The sequence below is a fragment of the Microcaecilia unicolor genome, chromosome 13 (genome assembly GCF_901765095.1).
Source record: "Microcaecilia unicolor chromosome 13, aMicUni1.1, whole genome shotgun sequence".
Taxonomy (NCBI): Eukaryota; Metazoa; Chordata; class Amphibia; order Gymnophiona; family Siphonopidae; genus Microcaecilia; species Microcaecilia unicolor.
Window position 1 is genome coordinate 37977102 of NC_044043.1, and position 24167 is coordinate 38001268.

The 24167-nt window shown below is 43.4% G+C and overlaps 1 protein-coding gene across 2 annotated transcripts in view; it reads right to left on the bottom strand.

Moving 5' to 3' along the window:
• Window positions 1–24167, bottom strand: part of SPNS2 (sphingolipid transporter 2) — a 219385-nt gene that overhangs the window by 24946 nt on the left and 170272 nt on the right. For both annotated transcript variants that reach the window (XR_003939903.1, XM_030185886.1), the window contains exons 7-9: window positions 22460–22612; window positions 19899–20088; window positions 7517–7582 (exon numbers count right to left, since the gene is read on the bottom strand). Coding sequence is in view for 1 of the 2 variants with exons in the window: in XM_030185886.1 (XP_030041746.1) it covers window positions 7517–7582; window positions 19899–20088; window positions 22460–22612 (409 nt within the window). In the remaining variant the exon portion in view is untranslated. The remainder of the gene's footprint in view (window positions 1–7516; window positions 7583–19898; window positions 20089–22459; window positions 22613–24167) is intronic.

Below are 24167 nucleotides of genomic sequence, written 5' to 3' on the forward strand. Positions count from 1 at the left end.
AAGAGCGTGGGATGTTCCCGGCTACATGGACCTCAGGTTGGTTGACTCTGACATTTTAGGATGTGTGGGAAAAGTGGCTGACACATAGTTGGTGAACCTCCCTTCTTTAAATAGCATTTGAAAAGACAGTGGTTGCATTAGGGTACTTAAGTCCTTTACTTCTGCTAACAGAAGCACACACGCACTGTTCGTGCTTTGCGTAATCTTGAATGTATTTCGGCCGACACAACATCCTTTCCTGTTTCATAGAACGGTGCCAACGACATAGTTCTTTGTTTATTTAAAATTCTTTACAGCACAGTCCCATTGTTTTAAGGTACTACAGCTGCCCTCCTTTCACGATATTATTGTTTGTCACATCAAAAGACATTAATAAACTTGAGATTCTTCTCCTAGTACCCAAAATATGGAATAATGTTTGGTTTTTTTTTAATGGGATGGGATGGTTTCAAGGTTTGTTTTTTTTTTTAGATTTTGCTCACACCTTTTTCAGTAGTAGCTCAAGGTGAGTTACATTCAGGTACACTGGATATTTCTCTGTCCCAGGAGGGCTCACAATCTAATTTTGTACCTGAGGCAATGAAGGGTTAAGCAGTGGCGTTCCTAGGGGCGCTGACACCCGGGGCAGATCGCCGATGTGCCCCGCCCCCCGGGTGCAGCGCCCCCCCCCCCCGGAACAGCGCGACCCCCCCCCGAAATAACCCCCGGGTGCAGCGCGACTCCCCGGCAAAATAACCCCCCCCTGGGTGCACGCCGCTGGGGGGGGTGCCGCGCGCCTGTCGGCTCTTCGTTTCCATGCTCCCTCTGCCCCGGGGCAGAGGGATTATGAAAACGAAGAGCTGACAGGCGCACGGTACCCCCCTAGCGGCGTGCACCCGGGGCGGACCGCCCCCCCCCCCCCCCCTTGGTACGCCACTGGGGTTAAGTGACTTGCCCAAGATCACAAGGAGCAGCAGTGGGATTTGAACTGGCCACCTCTAACCACTAGGCCACTCCTCCACTTGCCTGTGGCCTAGGATTTGCCAAGATGCAGTTTAGCACAATAAGGCGAGAAAGCACTGAAATATAGAAACAGGGATGGCAGATAAGGACCGTAAGGCATATTTAGTCTACTCAACTTGCTACCAGTTGTAAGAGATATAGGGGTGGATATTTAAAGTGAGTTAAGGGGCCCTTTTACTAAAGGGTTGGTGCATGGCAATAAGCTTGCTGTGCACCAATCCAGGCTACCACGGCAGCCCAGCGGTAAATCCACCCCCAGCGCACACCTTTTCCGTCACTATTGAAATTTATTTTCATATTTTTACCAGTAATCGGGCAGCACCGTGCACTGCCTGGTTACCACCGTGTTAACGCAGGAGCCCCTACCAACACCTCAGTGGGTGTCAGTAAATGCTCCCCCCCAAAATGGCCATGCAGCAAGTGCAAACTTACCGCACAGCCATTTCTGTTTTCAGCCATTTTACTGTCTGCGGTAAAGGGGGCGCTGGCGTGAAGCAGAAACACACACTACTGCAGCTAGCGCAGGGCTCCTTTACCGCTGCTTAGTAAAAGATCCCCTAAGAGAGACTCTTATCCAGTTAATTCATGTTGACCAGGCCCCAAGCGAATAGTCAGTGGAACTTACTTAGACAGTGCCGTTGAATATCTCCTCTAATCGCTGAAGCCGAAACAGGGTATTGTGTGGGTGGGTTGGGGGTGGAGGTGGCAGTTAACCAGATAATTGCCAGATAAGTTAACCAGATAAACAGGATCGCATATAGTAGTCCTATCTTTGTCTAGTTTAACTTATCTGGTTAAGGGCCGAATATCGGTACTTATCCGGTTAAGTGCTGTCCAACCACACATACACAGATATTTTATGCCAGTACCTGGACATGGCCTAGCATTGAATATCCAGATATAATTTTGGAAGGAGCCATAGCTAGTTGAATATTATCCCCATAAAATTGTGCATGGTTCTCTTACAGATCTCAGAGTGATAAAAAAAATTTGTATCCCATTTAGAATGGTATAAAAACTATTCTAAACTCCACATGGCTATAGATCTCAAAAGAAAGTTGAAGCTAATGCAAATCATTCCAGTATTGCAGAACAGACAACATGAAACATAGAAACAGAATAAAATGGCAGATAAAGACTATGGGGCTCTTTTTCGAAAGAGAAGGATGTCCATCTTTCGACATAAATCAGAAGATGGACTTCCTTCTCCCAGGGACGTCCAAATCGGTATAATCGAAACCCGATTTAGGACGTCTCCAACTGCACTCCGTCGCAAGGACAGCCAAAGTTCAAGGGGCGGGTTGGAGGCATAGCGAAGACAAGACTTGGGTGTGCCTAACACTTGGATGTCCTTGACCCATAATCAAAAAAACAAGGACGTCCCTGACGAACACTTGGACGTTTTCACTCGGACATGTTTTTCTTACAACTAAGGAACAAAAAGGTGCCCGAAATGACCACATGAACACCAGAGAGAATCGGAGATGACCTCCCATTACTCCCCCAGTGGTCACTAACCCCCTGCCACCCTCAAAAAACATCTTTAAGAATATGTCGTGCCAGCCTCTATGCCAGCCTCAGATGTCATACTCAGGTCCATGACAACCCATGCAGGTCCCTGGAGCAGTTTTAGTGGGTACTGCAGTGCACTTCAGACAGGCGGACCCAGGCCCATACCCCCTCTACCTGTTACATTTGTGGAGGGAACAGTGATCTCTCCAAAACACACCACAAACCCACTGTACCCATATATAGGTGCCCCCTTTCACCCGTAAGGGCTATGGTAGTGGTGTACAGTTGTGGGTAGTGGTTTTTTGGGGGGGAGTTGGGGGCTCAGCACACAAGGTAAGGGAGCTATGTTCCTGGGAGCAATTTATGAAGTCCACTGCAGTGCCCCCTAGGGTGCCCGGTTGCTGTCCTGGCATGTCAGGGGGACCAGTGCACTACAAATCCTGGCTCCTCCGATGACCAAATGGCTTCCATTTGGCCGTTTTTTGACATGGACATCTTTGGTTTCGAAAATTGCTGAAAGTCAGAAACGTCCATGTCTAGGGACGTCCAAATCTAGGGACATCCCAATTTAAGAATTGGGATGTCCCTGACGGTATTTTCAAAATGAAAGATAGACGTCCATCTTGTTTCGAAAATACGAGTTTCCCCACCCCTGGATTTTGTCATTTTGCAAGGATGTCCCTTTCGAAAATGCCCCTCCACATGGCCTATCTAGTCTGCCCATCCATATCATCTACTATCCCTTCCTCTCCCTTAGAGATTCTATGTACTTGTCCCAAGTTTGCTTGAATTCTTGGGACAATCAAGAAAATCAAGCTTCTATAAGAAAGCTATAATAGGGATGGTCATAAGAAACATTTTAGGCTTTTGGTATAAATGAAATGCCTACATTTTAATCCTAGATCCTAAATATCTCATTCACAAGAACATAACATAAGAACATAAGGGTAGCCAATGGTCCATCTAGCCCGGTACCCTGTTTCCAACAGTGGCCAATCCAGCTCACAAGTACCTGACAGAAACCCAAATCATGGCAACATTCCATGCTACCAATTCTAGGGCAAGCAGATGCTTCCCCATATCTGTCTCAATAGCAGACTATGGACTTTTCCTCCAGGAACTCGTCCGAACTTTTTAAAACCCAGAAACACTAACCCTGTTACCACATCCTCCAGCAAAGAGTTCCAGAACTTAACTATTCGTTGAGTGAAAAAAATATTTCCATGTAACTTCCTTGAGTGTTCCCTAGTCTTTGTACTTTTGGAACGAGTAAAAAAAACTGATTTACTTCTACTCGTTCTACACCACTCAGAATTTTGTAGACCTCAATCATATCTCCCCTCATCCCATCTATCTCTTTTCCAAGCTGAAGAGCCCTAACCTCTTTAGCCTTTCCTCATACGAAAGGAGTTCCATCCCAGTTCCTGCAAGAGCTGCAATACAACAAACCCCAAATTTAGTTTTTCAAGTCTTGAAAAATGTTAAATGGAAAGTAGTATTCTTATAGGACACCATTGCACCACTGACTCGAATGCTGTCTGCTACACCACATCAAGTTCCTTCCCAATATATAAGACAGCTTTAGCGCTTCTATGGGTTTTAGTAATTTGGCAAGCAATTTGCAAATCTGTTTCGTAATTAGCATTCCCCTATGAGCTCCTGTGGTGCTCCCCATCACATGGACTAGAAGGAGAATCTAAAACCACAATTACAAGCTACATAGCACTGGGAGGAAATGTGCTTATGGGAAAAAGCCATTTGTGTATTTTAGTGCAAAATGTGAACTCAGCATGAAAGTGTTGACACTAAGGCAGTATTTGAAGGTAAAATGTGGTACAGATGACCCAGGGGAAGACATGAGCCAATGAGTTTCAAGTATTTCTGAAATACGCCATCTATTGACTGTACAACTGAATGGGCCATAGCTGACTTCTGATAGCACCAGAAAGCTACAAAAATTTAATTTGCTTTTCCATCCATAGAACATATTTTGTGGTTCACCCTTGTTTTTTTCTTCTTTTTTTGTAGCAGTCTGCTGTAAACAAAGCAGTGATATAGAAGCTTCTAATTCTTCGTTAAGTATGACTCATGCCTCTATCTACAGTGCCATTTTCTGCATCAGGTTCATTATTAAAAACAAAAAGCATGAACCACGTTTAAAGAAATGTAGGGTCCCTATTACTAAAGGGCTGAAGGGCTAGTGCGGGCTTGGTGAGTGGCAAATTGAGTCTACTGCCGGCCTCGCCCAGGAGCCCGGCGGTAGTCAGCCTTTGCCAAGCACCACTTCCGGTGCAAAAATAATACATTTTAATTTTCTGATGCTGGGAGGTATGCCTGGCAGTAATCGGCACTATTTTGCTTACTGCACAGCCATTTATCGGTCCTCCTGAACAAAGGTCCTTTTACTGACGGCCCAAAGAGGTGACCTCAGCACGTGGAAAACCCGCACACCACGTCACCATGAGCCACCTCTTACCAATGTTTGGTAAAAGGGCACCCCGTGGTTTGTAAAGTTAAAACTAACAAAAGCAAGATTCTCTTTTTAGTTAGAACAAATATTTACAACAAGGGACACTGCATATTATGCGAATCTAAGAATGCCCCTTTAAAAGATTTTTTTTTATTTGCATTGTGTCATAATTTTCATCAAGGTCTAAGAGTCTACAAATAGATTTTTATGTTGACTTACAATTACTGACCATTTGTTTACCTGTTTTCTTCATGGTATTTGTGCAGTGTTTATATTTTTATTCTACACAGTGTCCAGAAAAAAACAGGACCCCCAACATTTTTCCAAATAACCCAAAAATGTCCTACTGCAGCAGAAAATTCTGAAATTCGAGACATTTCTGAGTGCTTCATTTTTCAACAGGATGGAGCTCCAGTTGAGCTCTTAGTTAATGAAATCCCAAAATTCATTGAGGCGTCGAAGACTCATGAATGTGTCAAGGTTGAAGGAGGACATTTGGAACAGAAATCATGAATTAACTAAGAAAAAAAACCCATTATACATATGTATTTTCAAAGGTCATACTACATGTTTAAACAATTGCAAAGTATTTCGAAACTATGTAAGGGGTCCTGTTTTATTTTTTATTTTTCCAGAGCCCCTGCACTGAGGATTATCCAATTAAGGTTGGGTAAAGTAATTTTCTCCAGGTTCCAAAGAGTGCCCAGTTGAAACCCCCCAAAATCAAAGAAGTCCTTCCAGCCCCAGTGCCAGGCTTTCATCATTGAACCAAACTTGCTTCCCATAAATTGCATTACATAACAAGTCATAGGCTGTGAGGCTGCATTGACCTAGAAGGGTAAATCTCACACTGAAATGCACTAAGCCCAATTTTTTACAAACATAAAAGCACATTTTAACACATTTTATTTAGTAAAAGGGCCCCTTAGTAAAGGAGACTGGTGAAATATCAAACTTATGTAAATGTTCTGGCCTGCGGTAGTGTAGATGCGTGTTTTGGGTGAACACAGAATTATTTTCAGTGCACCTACAAAAAAATGCTTTTTTTTACATTTTTGCTGAAAATGGACGTGCGGCAAAATGAAAATTGCTGCCTGTCCATATTGGGTCTGAGACCTTACTGTAAGCCACTGACCTAGTGGTAAGGTCTCACGCGCGGCAAATACCACTTGACGAATGTAGCTGCCACACGTCAGAAAATAAAAAATATTTTGCAGACGCGCACCAAAATTGAAATTACCGCAAGTGCCACACGGTAAATGGGCGGTAACTCCAATCTGGCGCATGTTGGGTGCACGTCGGCGCCTACGCGGCTTAGTATAAAGGCCCCTGAATGAGAAGAAATGAGTGCAGATCAAATCCTCAATAAAGAAATCAAATATGATTGTCACTCTCCATGCATCAGTCTGAAAGCTAAACAAATAATTCTGAATTTAATTTGGGCCTCTACTGGCAACCAGTGTAATGATTTCAAAAGCGGAGTTACTCTATCAAACGTTGATAATCTTTACCTATAGGTAATGTGTTACAATAAAAGTCTCACTGACATTCTCAGCTTAAAATACAATGAAAACCAGGAGTCTATGTTTTTACTGAGTACCCCCTTACATCTATGCAATACATGCTCTGCCTGTTTCAATGGGCCCAACCTCTGGGTACAGCAAAATTGGACAAAGGCCAATCAGAACACAGGATTCTCCCATGGCTGTCGAGATCACACCAATGAGTTTTCATAACATTATTACAAGAGTGGATTTTGCATACAACAGAAAGGAGGTCATTTTAGAAGGGACAGGTGGCATTTACACATTTAAAAGGCTAATTTGCATATGCATTAGATGTGTAAGTAGCAATTTTAGAAAAACACACTGCTTACCCATGTATATCTGCAGCACACACAGATTTTATGGGGACATGTTGTGGATTTGATGTACATGTTGTTTTAAAATATACATGTATTTCTCATTTTAGAAGAGAAATATACGCGTATGTCAAAAATCTTCCTCATCAGCCTTTAAACGTCCTCTAAATCAGGCATAAGTGTGAGCATGCAAACTGCCCTTAGACCTGGGGTTTGAGGAGTGAATGAGGGAGGAATAGCGTTTGTCCCTCTGGTCTTTAACAACATCATGAGTAGCCAAACATTTGAGGTTTAGAACTCAGCTGCTTAACCAGTTTCTCTGGTACATGTAGTTGTACAAACTCCCGTACACGTGCATGCTTTAAAATCAGCAGTGAAGCCGCTTTGTTTTTTCATGTGTTTTTTCTTTGTAAAATTGCTGCTCCCACCATTTGTGCCACATATGGCCTCCTGAATGCCCTTAAACATATTTTATAAAAGGCTCCACGATCAGCAAGCCTTTTGTAAAATACCCAGGAGATTGTGACCATCTCAACTTAGACACCTTTTTTTCTGACCCAGATGTCCTATACAAAGTGGTGCTTCACCAGAAAAAAAAAACAGCCTAGGAACTCACAACATGAATTATGAATCTTTCTGAAGACTTCACAAGCTCTACAGTTCAAACTCACCATTAGCATGTCAGCTGTTATAGCCCAGTTGGAAAACAGAAGGGTTTCTCCCACAAATATGCAAATCTGTCATTAGAAATAACCAAAAGAAAATCAGTTAATATATATATATATTTAAAAAGTGCTCAAATATTTTATTCCTATGTCTTTACCTGGGAATTTAGTACTACAGACAGAGAAAATGCAATGAAATTTATGTTAAAGCATCTGTGCTCTCCCCAGTTAAAATATTACTTGAGCTGAAAGAAATGTCTCCCATGTGCATAATTTTACAGGCTCTCTCTATACACGCTTTGCTAAAAAATGTATTTCTAACCTAGGAATGGAGTGAAACATAAGGTTGCTGCTGCTCCAAGCCTTCCATCTCACAACAGTCAGAAGAATGTGGGAAAACTGAAGGGAATAGTTTTGTTTGATGAAGTCCAGAAACCGGGGTTTCAGATGTTCTGTGATTTTATAGTATTTGGTTGCCACGGTAATGGAATCCAATAGCGGATCTCTCTCATTGTGCTCTGGTGTACAGCAGAATTCACAGGATTCTGAGAGCAGTTGAGATCTGAGTTGTAATCACTGTCTCATTTCAAAGAGGCTGCCAGAGCTGGGATTGGAGTTGGTGGACTAGAGGTGAAAGTTCTGGATGGATTCAATCGTTTTTCTGAGCCCTCCAGCCTCTGTGAGGTGAGCAGGGAAAGGACTTATTGGAGAAGAACTGAATCACATACAATGTAAAATGAGTTTATCTTGTTGAGCGGACTGGATGGACCATACAGGTCTTTGTTTGCCATCATTTACTATGTTACTATGAAGATAAAACCCAGTTTGCAACAGGAAAGGAGGACAGACCAGAGTGGCCTTGCAGTTAATATTGGTCTGCTTTCATGTTCCATGTTTTGTTTTCCTTTATATTTTAATTCAGGTGGTTGAGCAAAAATTAAGTGAGAACTAAAGTGGAGTGGAATGGGTAGACGTGAATCGCTTGTTTACTCTTTCCAAAAATACTAGGACTAGGGGGCACACAATGAAGCTACAAAGTAGTAAATTTAAAACAAATTGGAGAAAATATTTTTTCACTCAACGTGTAATTAAACTCTGGAATTCATTGCCAGAGAATGTAATAAAAGTAGTCAGCTTAGCAGGGTTTGAAAAGGGGTTGAACAGCTTCCTAAAAGAAAACTCCATAAGCCATTATTAAAATGGACATAGAGAAAGTTCACTGCTTATTTCTAGGATAACTGTCAAATAATAAATGGCAATGTTCCACCTATACACCAATGAATAATACACAACCAAGTAATGGTGGAACCTATGATGCTCAGTGCTGTTGATTAATTAAGGGGACGTCTCATACAGTCACTTAGGCTATCTTTTATCACCAGCACGGTGAGCCTATCCTTCGTGACAATGTATAATCATTGACTGCCCCCAGCCTCCCTTAGTGCAAAAATTGTCATTCAAAAATATATCAAGTGCTCAGCCCTATAACTTAAGTATCTCTATTTATTACTTTTCCATTTTTAAATTTTTTCTTTATTTTTCTTCTAAGAACCTATCTATATGTACTGGCTGATCGATTGCTTAAACTGCTATCGATTGCAGGACACATTTAAATGTCTTCAAGCATTATACAGCCACAGTCTTCACGATGTCAGGCACATCTCTTACAACATTTTGCCTTGAAACTTGGCTGTATATTCATACAACAGAATTGAAAGCGAAGCTGTGTCACTTATCTGTATTTAATCCCAGGTTTACTCATGAAACCTCATGATCCCGACAGGAGCCTGTTTCGCATTAACAGCTTCGTCAAGGGAATTTTCTTCCTATACGGTCTCACTCCATTAACAGCAGACACAGACTGCTGACAAAGCTGTTAATGCGAAACAAGTTTCAAGGCAAAATGTTGTAAGAGATGTGCCTGACATCGTGAAGACTGTGGCTGTATAATGTTTGAAGACATTTAAATGTGTCCTGCAATCGATACTTAAGTTATAGGCAGGGGCGTATCTGCGTGGGGCCTCAGGGGCCTGGGCCCCCGCAGATTTTGCCCTGGACCCCCCTACCGCCATCAACCCTCCCCCGCTGCCGTTCTTACTTTTGCTGGCGGGGGACCCCAACCCCCGCCAGCCGAGGTCTGCTTCCACCTGCCGCTGCCGTAAAAACTTCTTCTTCAGCCGGCGGGGGACCCCAAACCCCCGCCAGCCGCCCCGCGGTGTTTAAAATTCATCTTCGGCCTCTGTGGCCGTGCTGCTGTGATAGGCGCTGTTGAAATCCACTTCGGAGTCTGACGTCGTAGCACGTACAACGACGTCAGACTCCGAAGTGGATTTCAACAGCGCCTATCACAGCAGCACGGCCACAGAGGCCGAAGATGAATTTTAAACACCGCGGGGCGGCTGGCGGGGGTTTGGGGTCCCCCGCCGGCTGAAGAAGAAGTTTTTACGGCAGCGGCAGGTGGAAGCAGACCTCGGCTGGCGGGGGTTGGGTCTCCCCGCCAGCAAAAGTAAGAACGGCAGCGGGGGAGGGTTGGCGGCGGGAGGGGGGTGGAGAGAGTCATTGGTGGCGGTGGGGGCTCGGCGGTGGGGGCTCGGCGGCGGCGGCGGCGGGGGGGGGGGGCTAAAATGTGCCCCCTCCCTCTGGCTCTGGCCCCCCCTACCGCCGGAGTCCAGATACGCCCCTGGTTATAGGGCTGACGATTTTTGCACTAAGGGAGGCTGGGGGCAGTCAATGATTATACATTGTCACGGGAATGTTGGAGGATTGCCAGGGGGAGGAGGGCCAAGAGAGATACCAGACTGCGCATGGCGGGCAGGAGGAACAGGGAGACGTGCTGGCCTATGCTGGGAGGTGGATGGGAAGGAAGCATAAGAGATGCATTTCCAGACCATGGGAAGGGGAGGAAGGGAGAGAGATGCCAGAATGCAGGGAAAGGGTTAGTGGGACAGAGATGAGAAAACACAGTGGTGCAGAGAGAGAGAGATGACACGGGGGTGCGGAGAGAGGAAGGAAGACAGAGCTCAGATGAAGGAGTAGGGATAGAGGGGGAGAGAGGAGAGAGAGAAGAGAAGAAGAAAGAAGAGAAAGATAGAGGGGGAGAAGAGATGCTGGACCCCCAGAGGGAAGGAAACAGAGTTTTTACTATACGTCTTATTTTTGTGAAGGGCTATTTTGTTACAGGCACCATTTTCACTGGGCTATTATGTCGAGGTGCCAAATGACAGTATTCTAATATATCACGCCTTAATTGTTTGGCATGCCCCTGACACACCCATGCCCCTTCCCAGGTCCACACCAACTTTGGAGTTGGACATCACAGAAATTAGGTGCTTGGTTTACAGAATAGAGGCATAAGTCAATTATGCATGTAACTACAAATTATTGCCAATTAGTATTTGTTATTGTCAGTTATTGATACTTATCACCAATGATGTACCAATTTAATGCTAATTAGCAAATTAAATTACGCGTGTAACTGACCCTATTCTATATCGGTGTACCCAATCGCATGCCTGACTTTGGGCACCATTGATTGAATTTGGAGGCTAATGATTAGAGGGCTAAGAATCACGGAAGCCAGGGTTCAAATCCTGCTGCAGCTCCTTGTGATCTTGGGCAACTCATAACCCTTCATTGCCTCAGGAACAGACTTAGATTGGAAGGCCCTAAGGGCAAGAACAATAGGAATGTGCATTCATTTGAAACAACACAGGAAACGTCAATGCCATTATCCATGTTGTTGGCAAGCAGAAAAAACACACTCTCTCAATGACATTGTTCCTGTGATGACACGCGGGGGAAAAAAATAACATTCCCAGAAACACAACAAAAAAATGTTCTGGCTAGATGCCCCTAAAGAAAATACCTTCTGTACCTGAGTTTAACTGACTTTAAACTACAGATGAAAAAAATTGTGAGCTATCCTTTCCTCCTAAATCTACCATGAATCACATTATTAGATTCACCAAGTAGGGCCTTAAAAAAAAAAAAGCAAATAAAGCCTTGATACATAGGTCAGAGCAGTCATGCTGTGGGGCCCTTAGCATCCTATCTAAGAGAAGGTTCTGGAATCCTGACCAAATATAAAATCAGATTATAGCCCACTTGGGACCATTAATTTCAGCTTGAGGAAGAACTGAAGACAAGTTACTGCTTCAGTGATGGAATAGCATACTGATCCTTGCAGGAGGAGATATCATGGGAGATTTCTAACTTATGGGAAAAGCTACACTATGCCAATGGCAATCACAAAAGACACAAAAAGCCATGTAATGCAATGTGGCTGCCATGTTAGTCCATTTGCACGCACAGAAATAAAGACTAAGAAAAACAAAAATCACAAAAAAGTAAGATGATACTTTTTATCAGATTTATCAAGAAATGTATTAAAATTAGCCTGGTAAAAAGGTTTATCACTATATATTTTTTCCTTTTGCTAACCTTTATTTTCATGCTTGCAAATGTAGCCCTCCTGGTTCTTATGTATCTAAGTAATTGTTTAGATTCCATTATTGCTGGTTTTAAGATCTCCCCTTTGCCACTCCATATTTCACATGAAGATTTTAAACATTCTAGTAAAGTACAAACAGGATAAATTCAATATTGCCAATGTTTGTATAAATCCATATATATAGCAAGCTTGGGGAATCTGTCAAGAAGCCCTCACCTGCTCTGCTTCTCAAAGAGCATTTACCGCTCTTAGGGGGTCGTTTACTAAAGGGAAAGAGAAATGGGACTTGATACACCACCTTTCTGAGGTTTTTGCAACTACATTCAAAGAGGTTTAAAATATTCAGGTACTTATTTTGTACCAGGGGCAGTGGAGGGTTAAGTGACTTGCCCAAGTCACAAGGAGCTGCAGTGGGAATCAAACTCAGTTCCCCAGGATCAAAGTCCACTGCACTAACCACTAGGCTACTCCTCCACTAGCAACATTCCATGTAGAAGCCTGCCCTTGCAGATCAGCAACACGGCTGCGCAGGCTTCTGTTTCTGTGAGTCTGATGTCCTGCACTGTAGAATCTCAAATAGTAGCAACAGAATCTCAATAGTAGCAACATTCCATTTAGAATCCCAAATTGGGAAAGGGAAATGGGACTTGATATACCACCTTTCTGAGGTTTTTGCAACTACATTCAAAGCAGTTTACATATATTCAGGTACTTATTTTGTACCAGGAGCAATGGAGGGTTAAGTGACTTGCCCAGAGTCACAAGGAGCTGCAGTGGGAATCAAACTCAGTTCCCCAGGGTCAAAGTCCACTGCACTAACCACTAGGCTACTCCTCTGGTTAGCTCAAGTTATCTGCAGCAGGGCCCATAGGAATAAAATGAGCCCTGCTGCACATAACTGGAGCTAATCTTTAGTAAAAGACCCCCTTAGGCTGTGTTCAAGGCTGCAGTGAAAACATTTTCAAGTGAAAAAGCTTTTTAACAGTAGCTATGCTTGTAAATTTGCTCTCATTTTTGTCTGCACTGCAGCTCATGTTATGATCTTCTGGGGCAGTTTCCAAATAAAATGAAAATAAAAATTGGAAACTCAGGACATGAATTGAGGTTGAAGGGGGGCAGACTCAGGACTAATGTCAGGAAGTATTTTTTTCATGGAGAGGGTGGTGGATATGTGGAATGCCCTCCCACCAGTGGCGTAGGCAGGGGGGGTGACAGGGGATCGGCCGCTCCCCCAAACGGAGTTCTGCCAGCTCCGGCGCCTAATTTTTTTCTCAATGTGTTGCATTGAAAATGTGCGCCAGCACTGGCGGAAGTCCGCTCTTGCGCTGCTCTCGCTCCCCCCCCCCCCACGCTGTCAACCTGGCTCCGCTTCTGCCTCCCGCGGGAGGTGGTGGAGATGAAAACGGTAATGGAATTCAAACATGCGTGGGATAAACACAAAGGAATCCGGTTTAGAAGGAATGGTTCTATGGAATCTTAGCGGAGATTGGGTGGCGACGCTGGTAATTGGAAACAAAATGGGAGCTGGGCAGACTTCTATGGTCTACGCCCTCCCCGTGACTGAATAGATAGGGATGGGCTGGAGTGTAAATTGTAAGGGGCTTTGACGTTAGCTTCAGAACTTAGTACTTAGATAAACTCAGAACTTAGAACCTAGTGCTGGGCAGACTTCTACAGTCTGTGCCCTGAGAAAGGCAAGGACAAATCAAACTCAGCTATACATATAAAGTATCGCATACCATGTAAAATGAGTTTATCTTGTTGGGCAGACTGGATGGACTGTAAGGTCTTTATCTGCCGTCATTTACTATGTTATATGTAAATGAAAATGAAATGAATTTGTCTGCTGTTTTCACAAGGGTTGAAGCACAGGAAAGAAACCTATAACTAAGGGGACCTTTTACTAAGCCGCGTAGGTGCTCTACGTGCGAACAATGTGTTTCAAATTGGAATTACTGCCTGGCTACTGCGTGCCTCGGGTGGTAATTTCATTTTTTTACGCATGTCCACTATGCGCATCAGAAAATATTTTTTATTTTCCGGCACACGGCACTAACTGGGCAGTAATCAGCATTGTACGTGCGCTGACCATTGCTTCCCAGTTAACGTGCGAAACCTTAACGCTATGTGAATGGGTGGCGGTAAGGTCTCAGACCCAAAATGAATGTGCCTAATATCTCCTCCACCTACATGGAAATATTTTGACCACGTACCAGGCTATAACCCCGCAACACAACAATATAAAAGTTCGTACTGGACATAACCCAACTCTTCCTTCTTATGACCCCTAATGTGTCTATCACACTGTTCACTACTCAAACATAACCTCACTTTGTATAGTCCCTACCAGTATTGGCGATCGCCTCTACTGCACTATGTAAGCCACATTGAGCCTGCAAATAGGTGGGAAAATGTGGGATACAAATGTAACAAATACATAAATAAATAAAATAAATACCACCAAAATTTCTCTGGGCAAGAAAATGTTTACAAAAGCACTTACACGTTCGTCACCCACTGTCAACCACATCAATGCTTTCCAATATTGGGGCACTGAATTTATACAGCATGCTCTGGGTAATTTTGATTATATTCAGCTCAATTACCTTTCCATTTAATGTTCCATCTTAAGTGCATGAAAGACTTTGTGCAGTAGGTATTGAACTTTCACTTGACTTCTTTGAGTTGGCGTCACTCTCGTCCATGGCCCACACCCGATCAGGGCTATTTTTATAAGCCTCCCACTCATTCCTTTATAATAGACTGCTCATAATATTTTTCCCACTGGAAATTTTCCAGCTTCCATATTATTTACTATGTGTGGATTGTTTCAGGGATACTTTTGAAGTTTCACAATCTATTGTTCTGCTTGGCTACCGCTGGCATGCATCTCTCCAGGGTGCGGAAGAGTTTTAAGTTGATTTTGTTTGCTTTTTTTCTACCTGGATGCATTGATTCCTCATGTGGATGAGACTTTTTGTCTTCTGTGCCTTTGAAACACATTGCAGTGGAGTTATTGACGTGGTTGTTCTATTAGTCTTCATTGTGTCCTATGCATTCTCAGCTAAACCAATGTCAACAATCTAGTTAGAAAAGTCTGGTATCTTTACAGAACAAATGAATGCTTAATGGTATACACTTTTGGGCTCACTCAAACATTGTATTCTGAAAACAGGTGTTCATTCTGTGCATTATTAATACAGCTTAGTTCTTATGGGAAACAAGGTTTGTCTTATCTGGGAAATACTTTTGAATGGAGGACAACAAGCTTCCTTTGTGCCTCTGTTTACTAAGCTACATTAGCTGTTTAAAGGAGGAAAATTACCATGTGCTGATGTGCGGTGTCATGTTAACTGCAGAAATTACTAGAAGAAATGGGGGGGGGGGGGGGGTCCGCACACCTTCCACAAGAAATGCAAAGTCACAGCAACAAAGGGTGGAAGGGGAAAAAAATTCCAAAAGACTCTGGCTCCATTCCTCCTGGTGGGCAGCACCCAGCAGTCTTCTCTAGTGATTTCTGCTGCTCCGTGAAACACACCCTGGTCACAGCTATGGGGTGAGTCGCTGCCTCTCCCAGAGTCCCAGAGCCTGTGTAGACACCCTAATGCCAGCTCCAATCTGGGGTAGGTTTTCCAGCGCTAAGGGTGCCCTTGTCCATTGTGCTATTCTCTGATCATTGGAGGGAATAGGAAAGGGCAGGCTTCTACATGGAATGTTGCTAGTGGAGGAGTAGCCTAGTGGTTAGTGCAGTGGATTTTGATCCTGGGGAACTGAGTCCTTGTGACTCTGGGCAAGTCACTTAACCCTCCATTGCCCCTGGTACAAAATAAGTACCTGAATATATGTAAACCGCTTTGAATGTAGTTGCAAAACCCTCAGGAAGGCGGTATATCAAGTCCCTTTTCCCTTTCCCTATTTGAGATTCTATATGGAATGTTGCTACTATTTGAGATTCTACATGGAATATTACTATTCCACTTGCAACATTCCATGTAGAAGCCTGCCCTTGCAGATCAGCAATGCGGCCGCGCAGGCTTCTGTTGCTGATCTGCAAGGGCAGGCTTCTACATGGAATGTTGCTAGGGAATAGGAAATTACCTCATTTACATCGCATTAGCATGCTATTTGCACTGAACATGGGCACGCTCGTTTCCCACAGTAGGGGTCTTTCAGCATTGTGTTATGGTAAACGGGGCGATTGTCTGGCGCTAATGGCCTCTATCACCCACATTTGCTTCTGAGCGTCGGTGCCTCAGGGGACTAGGGGCCAAATATTCAGTACAGCCCTAGTTTCAAAACTGAAAGTATTGGCTACTACTTGGACTCACAGTTTTCCTTTGAAGCTCAAGTCTTACCCATAGTTAAAACCTGCTTTTTTTCTCTGTGGTGCATTTGTACTATTAGGCCCTATGTAGAGAAAAATGCACTGCTGACTTTAGTTATTAATTGACTAGACTACTGCAATTCTTTATACAATGAGCTCAAACTATCTATACTCAAAGTTTTACAAAAAATCCAAAAATGCAGCAATTTGACTCAACTTGTACTCACAAAGGAACATCACTGGTTACAAGTCATGTACAGCAGGTACATCTCACTCATGTCTTATGATGGGCTGCTATGGCAGCCCGCATTCATTGATGGGCTGCACTAAAATATTCATTCTCCCTATTCTCCCCATTACAATTACATAGGAGCCAAATTTACATTATGTAATTAACTAGATGTTAAATTTAGAATGTGCATTAGATACTATGATGCAGACTGCACAGAACATCCCTGTAGGCTGCATGCGGTCCACGATTCCCATGTTTGGCACACCTGGTCTACAGGATCAAATTCAAAATATTAATACTGGCATAGAACCCTTCATACTGGCCTACCTGTCTATCTGTCAAACCTGCTGGTATCTTACGATCATGGTAGACTTCAGACTGGTAAACTGTAATCCCAGTGTAATAGGCTGCTAAATGTGCCCCCTCCGTTGGCAATGAGAATAGAGATCTCTCATCACACCGCCTTTCTTACATTGCTGAGAGTTCCTTCACCAGATTTAAATCTGTACTAAACAGATATTCTTCTCTACGGCATATTCTGATTAATGAGCAATTTCGGAAGTCTTAGACAATTTGGAAAGCAATTATATTCCCCTGAGACACCAATGGGTTTGCTTTAGTAGCGCTGTTGGGGGTAACTTTTAGCCCGGAGGAGTCCGTGCATATATGGAAAGAGTTATTATTAGTCCTGCCCCTGGACGATGCTGTTTCAGATATTGATCTAGTCTCCTGAAGATGCCGTTGAGGCGAAACATGAGATCATGTCGAGATTAGAAGAACTGTGATTTTGTGATTAAGGCTTTGAGATCATGCAAGTTTTTAAAGGTTGGATCTCTCTGAATTAGTGCCAGCTGCCAAGTTCCTACTATTATTTCAAGTGTGTCAGTGGAGCACTGTCCAAACTCAAGTGATTAACGCAACTATTTTCCCACAGCAGTGAAGACTTGTTTAAGGACAATTTGTTTAAGGTGCTGGGTACATTTCACTGCAATTCAGAAGCATTGTTATTATTGGGATTGTTGTGAATTTAGGGGTTATTTAAATATTAGGGTCAGCAGCTCTCTATTCATTGAAATTCTTTTAAGAGTGTTTTCAATAAAGCATGTTTATATCTTTGTTAAGAGGACTAAAGATTGTGATTTCTTTGTAATTTGATAAAATGTTTTTGTAATCATATTTTAGAGATAGTCCATTTATATTTGCGGATATTATATTCCCTCAGATTTCCCCTCATCTTCCCCTTTTTCATCTCTTTTAGCTTCTCCTGACCACTCTTTATCCACCTCTTCCCTCTTTCAGTTGTCATTTTTGAAACTGGATGATTGTAAAGTGCTCTGATACTGTTGAGAAGGATGGCATAGAAAGTCTGAAACATAAACATTCTCCTATCGCTGTCATGAGTTCCGCTCATGTCACTAAACAGCTACATCTTCATAAAGATTTCAACACTAGCTACATTCTCTTGTGAACAGAATGTCAATGCCATAAAATTAGTTATGTTCATTGGAATTATTTTCCTCCTTTGTTGACCTAATCTTTTTCACCACCATCACCACAAGTGCTGGATTGGAGCTGGGTTTATGCTGAGTACATTACATACTAGTGAAAGCAAATAACGTTCACTAAATTATTATACTGCTATCATAGAAAATCAATTGTAGTGGCTTTTTATTTGCTAATAGTAAGACAGGGTGGGTGGGGGTATTAAGAGTGAACTGAGGGCCATATGTTACAGTTGCTAGAAGCACTGGGTATATTTATGTGACCTGAGATAAGGTGAAAGTGGGCAAAATGGCACAGATTTAGTGAGCCATTGGCCTGAAGGAGGATAAGTAAATTTTACAAATAAATTCCCTAGCTCTGGAAGGCAGTTCAGTTTAGTTCCGATGGATTAAATCCTTTCCATTTTAGGCCCCCTTTTACTAAACTGCGCTAGCAATTTCCACTTGGCAAATGTGCGTAGTTTTAGTCGAAATCCCAGCGCCCTGAAACTACACACCTCCATTTACACCAATGAAAACATGTCGCAAATCCCCACACGTAGATTTACTTGCGCTGGGCCATATTCTATCACTACGCAGGTAAATTTGGGAATGCCCAAAGAACACCAATTTCACTGCCCATAGACACGTCCCTTTTGAACTGCGCACATTAGAATTTAGGTGCAGTCAATTCCAGAATATGCTTAGTGAGTTATGTGTGCAAATTCTAATTATTGCCAATTATTATTATAACATTTGTACCCCGCGCTTTCCTACACAATGCAGGCTCAATGTGGCTTACATAGTAATTTGAAAATCATTATTGCTTGTTGTTATCAATGCTGATTAGCGTGTTAAGCCAATTAAGTTACATTCGTGGTTACAGAACATGCCTGGATTTTGGCACAGATCTCTAGGTGCACTATATAGAATCCGGCAATTAACGCACAAAGTTGTGTGCCCAAGTTGTAGAATAAAGTCAGTTATGCACATAACTTAGTGAAATAATTAGATTCTAATTGACTTTAACAACCAAGTATTGGCTAAAATTGGTGTTAATTGGCATTAATTAGCAGTTACACACATAACTGCCCTTAGTATTTCCCAAAATGTGTGTGCAATTTCCATAGTGCGTAACTGCAAGAGGGGTGTTGACCTAGGAGGGGCATGGGCTAGCACTTACGCACACATCTTACAGAATACTTGAAGTTACGCATGTAACTGCTTACAGGCTTAAATTTAAGCATCACATATAGAATACGCTTAGGTGAAAATATTTACCGCCTGGATTTTTTAGGCACTTTATATCAGTGGCGTAGCTACGTGGGGCCTTAGGGGCCTGGGCCCCCATAGATTTGGCCCTGGACCCCTGCCGATGACCCTCTCGACCCCCCTCCCGCCGCCAACCCTCCCCCGCCACTGCCGTCCGCTACCTTTGCTGGCGGGGGACCCCAACCCCCGCCAGCCAAGGTCCTCTTCTTCCGGCGCAAGGCTTCATTCTGTTTCTGTGAGTCTGACGTCCTGCACATTGTATGTCAGACTCACAGAAACAGAACGAAGCCTTGTGCCGGAAGAAGAGGACCTCAGCTAGCGGGGGTTGGGGTCCCCCGCCATCAAAGGTAGGTGACGGCGGGGGAAGGTTGGCGGCAGGGGGGGATCGAGAGGGTCATCGGCAGGGGGGGGGGGCAAAGTTGTTGGTGGCGGTGCGGGGGCTCTGGACCCCCCTTCCGCTGAAGTCTGGCTACGCCCCTGCTTTATATAGAATCGGGCCCTAAGCGTCAAGTTGGGCATGCAAGTTTAGAGAATGAGAAAGACTGTGCGAACTCTGCCATAGAAGACTGCGCCACCCGTTACTCAGGATTGAATTCCATGTCTGAGAAAGTGTTATGCGTATTACTCACGTATGATCCCCAACTGCTGCTTTTAGCGGCAACAAAGATCAGGCAGATAAAGATGGCGGATCCCAGCATGCCAACAGCGCAGACCAAGGGGTCAGCACGCTGGGTTTTTAGTCGGCACCACTTTGTCGCTGTAGCTCCTGTGATCACACCAAGGAAACCTGTGATGCATGTGATTGCTCCAAATATCAAGCTGTTAAAAGAAAGAGGTATCTTGGCATCAGATGATGTAACTATACTGAAAAGCCTCGTGCAAAGCAATCTTATTGTACAATTAACACTGACTAGATTACAGCAGTCATCATCAACTTGGTCTTTGAGTAGCTCTTAGTCCATTCAACTTTTAGGATTTCCATGATGAATATGCATGAGGTCTATCTCCATGTACTTAATTCATGCTAAGCAAGTCTATCTCATGCGTATTCGTTGTGGAAATACTAAAAACCCAGACAGGCTAGGGTAGTGGTTCTTAAACCTGTCCTAGGGGTCCACAGGCCAGATGGCTTTTCAGGATATCCCTAATGCATATGCATTAATTATCCGTCATACAAGGATTATACTCTATTTGTAATTAGTGCACTGTATTAAATACTTTAAACACTCACTAATTACTCATCAATTACATATACATTCATTTCTTCTTTAATTTCTTTTTTAAAACATTTATTAAATCAATTATTACATCAAACAATCCCATTCCACCATAGTGAGATTTCGTATAACAATTCCTTTAACATAACATACCATTTCTTCTAACCTCATTTGTTAACTCATAGTTCAAAACAGTTCATCACGGGTCCGTATACCCTGCTCCCTTGTTTCAATAGGTGTCATAATCCATCATTGTCCACTCATAAACCCTCCAATCCGCGTACAAAAACCAATTGTCAGGGATCTCAATCTCTCGTGAAGAAAGGATATGTGCAAAATAATGCATATGCATGAGATAGATTTGAATAATGGAGGTGACAGGCACGCAAATCCCTCTCATACATTATTCTTAGGGAAATCCTGAAAAGCTGACTAGCCCGTGGACCCCTAGAATATGTTTAAGTACCCCTGGGTTAGCGGTAGTAAAGGTTGAGAACCACTGGATTAGAGCATAAAAATGTATGATGTTTATTTATTATTTAGATTTTGCTCACTCCTTTTTCAGAAGTAGTTCAAGGTGAGTTACATTCAGGTACTCTGGATATTTCTCTGTCCTAGGAGGGCTCACAATCTAGGTTTGTACCTGAGGCGATTGGAGGGTTAAGTGACTTGCCCAAGATGACAAGGAGTGGCAGTGGGGCTTGAACTGGCCACCTCTGGATTGCAAGACCGGTGCTCTAACCACTAGGCCAGTCCTCCACTCCATTAACCTTGCTCCTAACAGCAGCAGTACTTCATAAAATAGCAAAATCTCTGGTTAATCTGACCATCAGCAAACTGGTGACTAAGGACCAGTTACAGGCAATCAATGAAGACACTTTCAAACCTATTCTGTGTAATACAATCCCTGGTTAAGCTTCTCACAAGCCTGTGTTTAAGTTTCTCCACATTACAGTGGTCAGCATGCCAAATTATGACTTAGTATCCTAGAACTGATTTTTTTTTTGTTACATTTGTACCCCACGCTTTCCCACTCATGGCAGGCTCAATGTGGCTTACATGGGGCAATGGAGGGATAAGTGACTTGCTCAGAGTCACAAGGAGCTGCCTGTGCCTGAAGTGGGAATCGAACTCAGTTCCCCAGGACCAAAGTCCACCACCCTAACCACTAGGCCACTCCTCCACTGTTGCTACTATTTGAGATTCTACATGGAATGTTGCTATTCCACTAGCAACATTCCATGTAGAAGTCGGCCCTTGCAGATCACCAATGTGGCCGCGCAGGCTTCTACATGGAATGTTGCTAGTGGAATAGCAACATTCCATGTAGAATCTCCAATAGTAGCAACATTCCATGTAGAAGTTGGACTCACAGAAACAGAAGCCTGCGCAGGCTTCTACATGGAATGTTGCTAGTGGAATAGCAACATTCCATGTAGAATCTCCAATAGTAGCAACATTCCATGTAGAAGTCGGACTCACAGAAACAGAAGCCTGCGCAGGCTTCTACATGGAATGTTGCTAGTGGAATCTCCAATAGTAGCAACATTCCATGTAGAATCTGCGCAGGCTTCTGTTCTGTGAGTCCGACTTCTACAGAATTGCTACTATTGGAGATTCTACATGGAATGTTGCTAGTGGAATCTCCAATAGTAGCAACATTCCATGTAGAATCTCCAATAGTATCTATTTTATTTTTGTTACATTTGTACCCTGCGCTTTCCCACTCATGGCAGGCTCAATGCGGCTTACATGGGGCAATAGAGGGTTAAGTGACTTGCCCAGAGTCACAAGGAGCTGCCTGTGCCTGAAGTGGGAATCAAACTCAATCTGAACAAGCCACTTTATCTCCCTCAAAATAAGCACTAAATCATAATGCCAATGTTTTGTCTTCTTTTTGATAGCTCTGAAGAAATGAAAGAAGGAAATCTGGGTCACTCCCTCTCTCTCCTGAAAGCTGAGCTGTTCGTTACCTGTCCTTGGTGCTGCAGGGTTCGTGGCTGCAGGGCTCCACTGTTTTCTGCACTACTTGTGCCCTGTGCAGGTACAGGGGGATCCACATGCCCAGGGCTCCCGTAGCAAAGGATACTGTTGATGTGGCCAGGGAGGAAAACACATAGCTGCGACTGGACAGGACAAGAGAGACAGGGAGAAATGGTCTATTCATTTCATTACGTTGGTTTATGCGGAACATTTGTGCAGGCATCCAAAAAACAAAAAACCCAAACCACTTAAGATCCTGTATTACCACCACCAACATCTCATTAACAGAACAGCATTACTACAACAATTACTAACCGTACCATAAAATGATGAAATCAACTATTTTCCCAACTTCCATAATGAATCTGACATGAGAATATTGATCTTTTAGTACACACTTACCCCCTAATTTTATGCAGAGAGTGCAAAATTGTGTGTGCAAGTTACAGAATAGGTTCAGTTACTAATTGGTGCTAACAACCATTTATTGGCTATAATTGGTGTTTATAGCGCAAATTGTCACTAATTAGTATAATGTGTAACTGCCATTAGTTGGTATTCTATAAATTGCACATACAAAATCTATTGAGTACTAGAGAGCTGCACGGGAGCAGGATTTGTGGGAATCCCACAGTTACCATGGGGATGGACTCAGGTCCACAGGAATCTCATGGGAATGGACCCAAGCCCTGCAGGGATCCCACGGGGATGGACCTGGGTCCTGCGGGGACTCCGCGGAAGTGTAGGCTAGGCTAGGTGAGTCATGTCTCCCTTCCCCTCACTTCCAGCCCTGGGTGCCCTTCCCAAATGTATCTCAGTACATCCTGGTGGTCTAGTGGCCTCTTACAGGCAGGAAAGATCCACACTCTTTCTTGCCCACTGCCACTGATCCTCTTGCTTCTGTGGAAGTCTCACGAGTCCGCCACTTGAAGTCTCGGCAGCCATTTTAAAGAAAGAGCAGCAGTGAGAGAATCAGCAGCAGTGGACAGGGAAGAATGGGGATCTTTCCTGCCCATAAGAGGCCACTAGACCACCAGGATGTACTGAGGTATGTTTGGGGAGGGCATCTAGGGCTGGAGGGGAGGGGAAGAAATTGTGGATGGATGGAGTTGTGCATGGGGGGGAGTGGGAGGAGGGAGTGAGGGGGCTGTGAAAAGGGAGGGAGGGAGCTGGAAAAAATTTTGGTAAGGGGACGTACATGGACAGGGGGAAAGGAAAAGGGGAAATAGAGCATATGGGATAGAAGGGGTGGAGAAGAGAGGAGAGAGGACATGCTGCTAATGGAGGGAGGGAAAGGAAAGGGGGACATGTTGCTCATGGAAGTTTGCTTTTTTGGAAATGTGCATCTTTTTACATTTTTTAATTAGCAGAGTAGGGAAGAAAATGCATTTATGTAAGACGCAGATGCATTACTTTAGAATACATTACAGGACATTTCTTTGGAATCTCTAATGGTTCCAACAGAAGCTAGTCACTAGTAGTCAGCACATGGGTAGCTATAAAAGCCCAGGGTCTTCTTACTTCCTCATTTTTGTCATCATTAAGTACACGTCAATACATCAATATAAGAACACATCTAATCAGGGTGGCTCTAAACCCTTCCAGAAAAGATGCGACACACAGAAATCTGGCTACAGATTAAGACCTAAAATTGGCTAGATAATCGCATCAGTCTATACAGTTTACCAAGGTGCTAGG